At 32.3% G+C, this 9,833-nt stretch overlaps 1 protein-coding gene and 1 pseudogene across 1 annotated transcript; one reads left to right on the top strand and one right to left on the bottom strand.

Annotated features, from left to right (window-relative positions):
• Window positions 1–1,097: 1,097 nt before the first annotated feature.
• On the top strand, window positions 1,098–3,283 carry LOC120067805. The gene is made up of 4 exons (XM_039019396.1): window positions 1,098–1,238; window positions 1,370–1,487; window positions 1,572–1,724; window positions 2,790–3,283. The coding sequence occupies exons 1-4, from the start codon at window positions 1,231–1,233 to the stop codon at window positions 2,997–2,999; spliced, it is 489 nt and encodes a 162-aa protein (XP_038875324.1). The 5' UTR covers window positions 1,098–1,230; the 3' UTR covers window positions 3,000–3,283.
• A 4,783-nt stretch (window positions 3,284–8,066) lies between these two features.
• On the bottom strand, window positions 8,067–8,740 carry LOC120068042 (annotated as a pseudogene).
• Between the last annotated feature and the right edge of the window lie 1,093 nt (window positions 8,741–9,833).

The following is a 9,833-nucleotide window of genomic DNA, read 5'->3' as shown; positions in this document are numbered from 1 at the left end:
ATTTCGTAATGCTACCTTTCCAGAAATAACACAACAAAAATAATGAAACAAACTTAAAATAATGAAACATCATTCTGAAAAACCTGTTCCATTATGAAAAAGCCTTTTCTTGGAAATCCTCGTTCGAAAAGTCTCCATTCAACAAAACATCGTCGAAAACCAGAGAAGTAATCACCGTTGAAATGGAGTTTAGAGTTTAAAGAATTCACCATTGTATTGTGTTTAGGTATTATTGATTTGAGGCTTCAGTCGTGAAAATTGTCAAATCATTCGTACACTGACGAGCAATCACATCAAACCAAAGGAATTTCAAGTGAAAGCGAGAGTGTTTAACTAGACGAGAGCGAGACTTATAACGTGAGGCACTTGTGAGGACAATTTATGTAATTTGGTATGATGATGATGTCAGCAGAGGATCAATTGACATTATTTTTAAAAAATGGGTCATTTGACATTTTAGACACAAAAAATGGGTCATCCATATAAATTTCCATAGTAGATGGAAAAAAATAAAGCAGGAGCAATCTTCTGAACTTTTGGAATTCATTAAAAAAAAAAAAAAATCACCCTATTTTCTCTCTTATCAAATTTCCCCTTTTCTTCTTCTTCGTATACATAAGGGTTTTCTCTGGATTTGATATTGATTTCCAGTTTTCATTTATCATATACTATTTTGATCATGCCGATTTTTGTTTTCAAGTTTGTAAATCTTCCATGACACGATGACGATTTTCATTTGAAATTACAAAAATTAAATAAATGCATTTTATTTCAAAAAAATTATCAGATGGAATTTAAAAACATTGTTGGTGTGTGTGCTTTTACTAATAGCTTTTTCCTCCTATATAAAATTTCTTAAATTTAAATAATTAATAAATGGAAATGATGTGTTGTATATATATAATATATATATATCTATATATTAGTTAAAAAAAATTGATTACACAGTTCAATTTAGTTACAAATAATTTTCAATATTACCTCTCATATTATTCCATTAATCTAAATTTAACACGGAGCAAAATTACACCACTCATATTGGCCCGGCACATAAACCTCCAAAAGGGCCAAAATTTTCATTTAAAAGCCCAATAGTCAGTCATTTTCCGAAGCCCAAGTAAACACTTTCTTGACAAATTTTTGGTAATGGACGATTTCGGATCGACGAGGGTTTTAGTCGCCGTCGTCGAGTGGTTTTTGATTCCGGCCAAATCTTGAAGCTTCTTCTCCATGAAAATGTAAGTTCTTAATCCTTATTCTTCCTGTTATTTGTTTCAAAACTGTTCGAACTATTTGATTCCATGATTTCTGTTTAATATCGACGTCAAATTACTGTCGCTAACAATCTAGTCGGAAGTATTGTTTGCAGATTAGAAGCCAATGCAGGCCCTCTTACGAATTTTGAGGTTCTCGACTTTTTAAGATCAAAGGGGGCAGCGAAAGATCCCACTAGGGTTCTTGCGAAAGTAGCACCATCTGAATACAAGGTTATATATGTTTCTCCTCTTCTTTTGTGCTGGACGAGTTGATGTTGCAGGTTTTAATCGAATCATTTTTTTTCTTTATTTTAGGTTTATGATTATTTGAATCAAACTCCTGCTTGTAATCAATCGAGAGAAGCTATTCTTGAGTTTGTCGAGAGGTCCAAAGAGTATGATCTCGCGAAAGCTGAAATTCTCAATATCATTAATTGTCGGCCGATTGCCCCGGTTGAGTTATTTCCGGTAATTTCCCCCTTTCATGACAGTAGTTCTTCCCGTATGTTTGTAAATTTTTATATGAATATTATGCTATGTTTTGGTATGTATTCTCTGTTTTAAATTCATCTTACATTTTCCCATATGTGAATGAGGCCATTTCTTTTCATTGGTGTCTTAATTTTCTTTCTGAATAGTCTTTGTGTTAGGAGGTCAAGGAACTGTGAATGCCTTAGAATGTTTGGTGGACGGAGGAGATCCATAATATTTCAGCTATTTTAAAATGATACCTTTTAATGTGTTGGAAGAGAATTACGTAGTCTTTGTAGCCTTTCTTTTTTCTGTTGACAATACAAAAGCTTTAGATTCTCTGGCTATGAAGCACATTTGTCTAGTTATTAAGAACGTTGTGGAGTAGGTGTCAGGAATTGTAGTTAAAATTCAACTATAGTCATCTTCATCAGTTAATCTGTAGTTCTGTAAAGACTGACTTGGGGGTGGTCGGAAGGATTCCTGAATAGCATTCGGCTTTCTGGACAAAAGTTCTACTCGTGGGTTAAGTTGCTTCAGAAATAGTATAGTGAAGTGTTTTCTTTTTCCTTCCAAAACGATGGACCCCCGTGTATACTGCAAAATATAACTTAACCTTTGCAAGCTGCCCAAAAATTATTCTTGAAAATAGTTCTGTAGATGAAAGTAAAAAGTTCTTTCCGTCATACCTCAAAGGTACCTATAGCACTCTTATATTTTACTTATTTCTGACAATCTTACTAAATCTCAAACACATTTTTTTAGTTCTATAATTTTCTACTTGAACCTTGAACTTAAGACTTTATATCTCCCAACATTCCAGAACTCATGTCAACTAATACTGGGCCATTCTTGGGAGGCAATGTTGTTTTCCAAAATAGTTCCCATTCGAATTGTTGTCGGTGCTTTTACCATGGTCCTCTTTCTATGTTGGAAACTTGGGATGCTTTGTTTACGAGTTCATATAAGAATCTGATGGACGAAGAAAATGAATACATTAATTTGGATGAGTGGTTAAATTGAAATGTAGATTGATGGGGGGTCTATTCCTTTTGTTTCTAGATTATAGAGAGCTGTGAAGCTCGAATGGGAGATGATGGAGTTGATGGAGGAAGAATGCAAGAGCTTGTGACGATGGTGGAACAGGTGTTCCCTACACCTCAAAATGAACCAACATCCGAAGTAGCTCCAAAGGAAGGTAAAGAGGCCGAAACCATGGAGGAACAAGAAGTAGCTGGGGATGTCAATGACGAACCCATGGAAAAGACTTGAACCCAGTTCGAGAATTAAGTGATTGTTGGTAGATGTAAGATTAAATGAGCTGCCTGTAACTCAAACTATTCATAATGTGCAGACATGGGTTTCAGGTGAAAGATGAAACTGAGAGGGACAGTTCCCATAAATAGACTGTGAGAAATCAAAGTCAAAGAAAGCTTTTGAGTGCTAAACAATGAAAATAGTTGTGTTTCTTTTTATCACTATTCTTTTGTTTGTTAAATAAACCCTAATACTCTGTACATGGAAGAAGAAGCCGAGATTTTCGTTTCCCTAGGTTATTCCCATCTCCTCAAAGCAAACAGCAGAGGCAGCACATGCTCTCGACACTGAATTACTGACATTAACAATACATGCTCTCATAATTTTAGCGTCATATCATACTTAGATACTACCTTATGCATCAGGTCAGGCCCTCTATACTTTATTATTCTTTTCTTTTTCTTCCCTTTTCTGCAGATAATGATATGCAAATTTTGATTAAATCACATTTCTAGGTTTCATCCTTGAGCTGCTTTGAGATTATACTATAATGACTTTTGTTTCTTGTAAGTAACCAAATTGGAAGCCAGTATAACATCTTGACATGATGTCACTCTTAACCTAAGAAGCAGGAACACTTTAGTTTGATTAGTATGTCCATGTTCGACATGTGTTCTACACTTGTTAGATACGTATAGAACACTTGTTATGGCACTAATGTGTTAGACATTGTTGTACAAAGACAAAATAGGACCCGCATTTGTTAATCATGCATTGAACACTCGTTGTGTCTATTGAATAGGCACATATGACAAAAATAATAAAATTTGAGAGTGATTCATCAAACTAATTTTTTTAAGCATATAAATAAATAAACTCATTGACTTTGAATTCCCTTCTTGTTTGGGAATGGTATATGTTTAAATATCTTTTTTGATTAAACATTGTCTTTGTCATGTCTCCATGTCCGTATTATTTTATATCTATGTCTTGTATTCATATCCGTATTTCTTAATTTTCAACTTCATATGCTTAAATAATTATGAGACATGAACCACCTTACTTACTTGGATAGAATTTGTTCTATAGTTTAAAGATTCATTAAATGCAAATAAATATGAGATTATCTCTTAGACATTTGAAGAATTTCCTTAAAAGAAATCAGAACAACCCATGAAAGTGTCTGAAAATTGTCCTTGGCAGTGGATAATTGTTGAGGAGGAGGGGGGGAGAGTTAAAATGAATGGATGAAAATTCATAGACATGGGAATGGAGGGTCATGGTCTTTGGTCTTGACTGCAGCATCAAAAGTCTGCAACACCCACCTTCTTTCCAAACCTCTCCATCAAATCAGCCATCACTTCACCAAAATAAACCCCCCTTTTTTTCTCTAAATTTAATTATTTTTTCCTATTTCTTGACCCATCTGAGAACTAAAACCAAAAGGAGATGGTGAAGGGAATGGAGCAATGGCCCACACCTTTCACATCTTCCTTGTCAAACCTTTCTCTCCCCACCCACATAACACATACACAATCTTTTTTTCATATATATAATTTTGTAAATTCAATTCATTTCACTGTTCAATTTCCCCTTTTTTTATCCCTAAAAAACTAGTGGGTCCTTTCTTTGAATGTCTTCTTCTTCCTATTTTTCCCCCTTTTCCAATGCCTTAGTTTCTTTAATCTCCAAGTCTAAAGACTCTAAAACCAATCCAAATCTCATCTTGTTTGCTCTTATTAAACAAGCATTCCCCACCATCCCTCTCCTCAAGCCTTATATACTTTTCTTTTCACCTTTTCCCTAAACCTTTATCATCACCCATGGTGGACCCCATCACTCTAACAAAAATGTTGAGGTGGACCTATAACTAAAAGAATGTAGAACTAGAGTATATGAATATTAATATTCAATCCTTTTTTAAAAAGTAAGATCTAGTGTATTCTGTGAAAATTATCTTTTCCCTGTGTGAAAAATGCAAATTATTGTTGATAACTAAATCATATTGTACTTTTCGAAAATGAAATGCTCAAGAATTTTTTTTTTCATTTTATTGTGTATATTTATAAATTCTTATATTAAATGGACATTTGCAAATATAGCAATTAGGCTCAAAGAATTTGCAAATATAATAAATTTTAGATCAAGCTTTCGGAATCTATCAATTTATCTTTGATAGGAGTCTATCACCAGTAAATTTTGTTATATTTGCATTTCTTTTTAAAAAAATGTTGGTATATACTTAATTATTAACTCTAAAAGTATTATCGATTACAATTATCGTATACTAAAAGTCAAATGAAATTATAATTAATTTGAGTTGAAAATCATTTGGTGTTTGAACTTTAATAGAAATGATAATTTGGTTCTTGAACTTTGTAGGTTATAAAATTTTGTTCGTGTTGTGAATAATATTATCAAGATTTAATAATATTTTTTTTATACATGTAGATGTAGATTGATATATTGATTAAGGATTAAATTTGCTTACAGACCATAAAGATTTAGTTGCTGCATCGATACTTGATTTTGAATAATTTCAAAATAAATGAAATAAATTGTTACATAGTTGAAAGTATATAGATTAAATTGTTATATGATAAAATTTAAGGACTACATTGTTACAAACTCTCAAGTATGTTGACAAAATCGTTACAAGATGGTTTAGGAACTAAAATGCTATTTCAATGAAAGTTTGGGATAACAGTGTTATTTCCACAGTTATAATATAAAATCATTGCCCATGGTCTATGAATAGATCTCCATGATTATATTGATTTAGGCATAATAGTGTATACCCTCGACCTATAAGTTGGGTAAAAAAATACTGACAAATACTAATAGACTTCTATCCAGGTCTATCTGTGGTAGACTTTTAGTAATTTCCATCACTATAGACTTCTATCCGTTTATCTTATTTTTCTATTTTTGAAAATTCTCCTAAAAATATATTCCAAAAAATTGGGTTGGTATGGTTCCTAATTAGAAAGTTAGGATGTGGATAAAATGTTAATAAATGTGGGGACATTCTTATTATCGGTTTAAAATCCTCCGAAGTTTAAATTTCTTGTTGACAATATCATAATATCGTAACATTAGTATATTATGCATGATTAATAAACATGTAATTTGGGATTAAAAAAATCCCTAATCTACATTAATTCGAATTCTTAATTTTGGAACAGTCGTTTCTAATTTGGTTTTTTTTTACTCTATGAAATAAGCTTAATTAAGATAGAATAGACCATTCAAAATTCTCCGGACACCAATTTTATATATTTATAATTTTGTGGGAAAAAATTGGTTAGTAAAATACATTGTATATAAAACAGGTTGACAGCAGTGAGAACGGCCCCACGTGGGAGCTGAGAAATTCTGGCACATGCACGAGGGGGGCAAAACTTGGATCCTTTATTTATTAAATAAATATATAATTTTCAAAATCAAAGTAATTTAATCATTTCAAGAAGGGCATTTCTGGAATATTCTCACAAAAATAATGAACATTATTTATTTATTTATTTATGTACAGTCTCCACTTTTAGCATCTTGCCATACGTTATAATTTGTATACCACTGTTTACACGTTTTTCTTTTTTTGGTTAAATTTTACTTCTCTTTTATGCGGCACCAAAATAATCTTCCTTCAAACCTTACTCTCCTCAATAAACACCATTTCAAGTTCATAAAAAAAAAAAGGTCTTCATTAAAGGATAATTAAATTAATCTTCTCTAATTGGCTCGACTTTGTAAATTTAAATTGTCGCGTATGTGAAAAAAATCTAATAGATTTTAACTTAAGTTGACGTCTATGTCAACTTTCTTTCGTGTGTGATTTTTTCCTTTATTTATTCTATTCGTCGTTAACATGTTTGAAAACTATTTCGTAATTAATTACATTTAAGGAAAAATAGAACGAGTGAAAAGATATTTGAATTTTATGGAGTTATCCTTTTTAAAATCATAAATTTGTAAATAGTGATTTCAATGTTCTATATTCTGTTGTGGTTTTCGAGAATTATAACAGGAAAAACTATCATAGAATCTTGAATAAAATCGCCCATCTTTATCAAAGGCATTTTGGATTGAAATTTTCTAACTTAGAAATACCTTTTTTTACGCACAAATTCATGTTGAGGATTTACGAACCCAAAGTCTTTGAATAAATAAAGAAGTGTGTAGTAAAGGGAGAAAAAGCCAAATTTTTACTCAAGGAGAGCAGGAAAGAGATTGAATTTTATGAAAGACTCGACACAAACCATATTAACTTGCACATAGTTCGACTAATTAAGGTTTTAATATATGATTTTTAAATGATGTTGACGTGGCTTACAACAAATTAGAATGACAAACGAATTAGAGTAATATTCAAACTGCAGCAGCATAGAAATGTTTTCCTAGTTTAGTATACGTGGTTGACAAAGGGGTCATACATTTGAATTCATCGCTCCCTCTTATTGAACTAAAAAAAAAAAGGCCCAAATGTCCCATTTTCCCCTTTCATGTACTTTCTTTTATACATAACATGTCACTCATTCATTACTCTAATTTGCTTTGCTTTCCTTCTTCCACTCCTTTTGTCCAACTAACTCTTGCTACCCTAATTATAGGAATGTGCTAACCTATTATTATTCTTCCCCTTCACATCTAATTGCCCACTCTCAAAACATCCCTTTGTCACAATCTTTTTTAATTAAGCAAAAAACTTACCTCCCCTTTAATAACCATGAAAAATATTCTTACTTATTTATGAAACCTAATATAAATACACCCACGTACATTGACCACATTAAAAAAAAATAAGAATAATGAGCTCTTCTTCATCGATGAGTCTAATTATTGTGAAAATTTTAAATTAGAAAATGGTATGAGAAAATATGTAATGGTATAAAATGAAAGGGATTTTTTTTTTTTTTTAAATGATGGCCTAATAAAAAAAAAAAAAGAAAAGAAAAAGAAAACTATTGTATTTCCAAAGTCCTAAACTTTCTTTCCCAACGCAGCAAAACAAACAACAATGGGGGATTTCGAGTTCCGATGACACTATATTATATAGACAATTTTAAAAAAGGGCAAAAAAAGGGAGGAAAAAATCTCCATTGAAGTGACTACGAGTGGCAAAAACAATCGAGCAGAATATATTTGACAAAGATGAAGAAGGGGGAAAAAAAAAACAGAGTGTTTAATGTCACAGAGCGTTGCTAAAATTTCATGGCATATAGAGGGAGTTGCCGCATTTGCATCGCCAAGCTTCAGGGTAATATTCCAACGGCAAACTCAGTCCCGGTTGAATTGGCACGTGCACCGCCGTACACGGCTTGCAACTGCCGCACTTCGATCTACAAGTCGGCGGTGACGACCCTGGCCCGCTGAGTCTCCGCCGTGTCACAACTCGCTCCTCTGTTCCTGCTGGAAACTCTGTTTTTTAACAAATGGGTTAATAATTAGAAGAATTGAGAAATGGGTTTGAGCCGAAAGAATTGGGATTTAAAAAAAAAAGAAAAAGAAAAGGAAAATGGAACTTACCGATGGGGATAGGGCGGGCGGCAATGGCGGTAGTGAGGAAGAGGAGAACCGCGGCGAGAAGAAAAAGGGTTAGACGGCTGCGGTGGCGACGGTGGCGGTTGTGGTGGTGGTAGAGGAGGACTACGGCCATCGCCGGCCAGAAATGGAGGAGGAAGTGAAGTGGAGTAAGGTCATAAAATCGAAACAGAAAACGAGAAAAAACAGAGAGCTGTCATATCTCAATCCATATATAATATTTTTTTTCTTTTTCTTTTTGTGGTTTTTGAGTCAAAGGGCCTCAAGAAATAAACACAGAAAGATTTTTAGAGAGTGGGGATTTTGTTTTGGAATTTTGGATTTGTTAATGTGAGGGGAGGCACATAGAACTGCCCTACACAATCGTTCCAATACTTTTATTACTCTATTTCTACTAAAAATAACTTTTCTCTGTTGGCGTAGGCGAAATTGATTTAAGTACATATCCTTGATGAAAATGCGAGTTCTTATTAGTTATATATAGTTAAATTAAAAATTATTAAATTACAAGTTTAATTTAGTTTTTAAAATTTCAGAAATAGTCTACAGTACGTTTTTTTTTTAAAAAAAAAAATAATAATAATTCTTCTATTAGATTTTAAGTTTGAATTTTATGCCTAATAGATTTTGGAATCATTTGATTTTAGATTTTAAGTCTATTACTTAGAGATGTATATGACTTGGGTTGAGAAGATTTTTTTGACCAACCCAAAATTTTGGATTGGTTGAGTTGGCTATCCAAATTACCTGAAACCCAACTCAATCCTGGATTGGTTGGGTTGTTAAGTTACTTATTTATTTATATAACTAAAATTTCATAATAATAAAATGTTAAATATCAAAATCTAAGATATTTATTACAAGCATCATGAAAATATATGAGTTTATATATGTATATATAGAAATTCGGATTGGGTTGGGTTAACTCAAATTTTAAAAGTGTAACTCAGATTCAACCAATCCAGAAAAAAAAACATAAAAAATTCAACCCAACCCAATTCTTACAATTTGGATTGGGTAGTTCGGGTTGTTCCGAGTATGGCCTATGGAGTCATCTGAACACCCCTACTAACTCACTTCAACTTTTAAGTTTATGTATTTTATTATCTACTTCCTATCGATATTTTTAAAAAAAATGTCAAAATGAGCATAACTATGCTAGTATTGTGCTTGTACTATCAACCTCGAAGTAAAATATTCGATTATCTCAACTTATATATCGTAAAAAATGTATATTTTTTCAAAAAAAACCAAACCAAGTTGTGAAAACTAAAACAAACAAAACAAATTGAAAAGCATGTTTTTAAA

Source organism: Benincasa hispida, chromosome 12, assembly GCF_009727055.1.
Source record: "Benincasa hispida cultivar B227 chromosome 12, ASM972705v1, whole genome shotgun sequence".
NCBI lineage: Eukaryota > Viridiplantae > Streptophyta > Magnoliopsida > Cucurbitales > Cucurbitaceae > Benincasa > Benincasa hispida.
This window is presented reverse-complemented; position numbering and strand designations above follow the sequence as displayed.

Coding starts and splice junctions, on each gene's coding strand:
- LOC120067805 (XM_039019396.1), top strand. Junction 1,488..1,571: donor TAGCACCATCTGAATACAAG/GTTATATATGTT, acceptor TCTTTATTTTAG/GTTTATGATTATTTGAATCA. Junction 1,725..2,789: donor CCCCGGTTGAGTTATTTCCG/GTAATTTCCCCC, acceptor TTTTGTTTCTAG/ATTATAGAGAGCTGTGAAGC.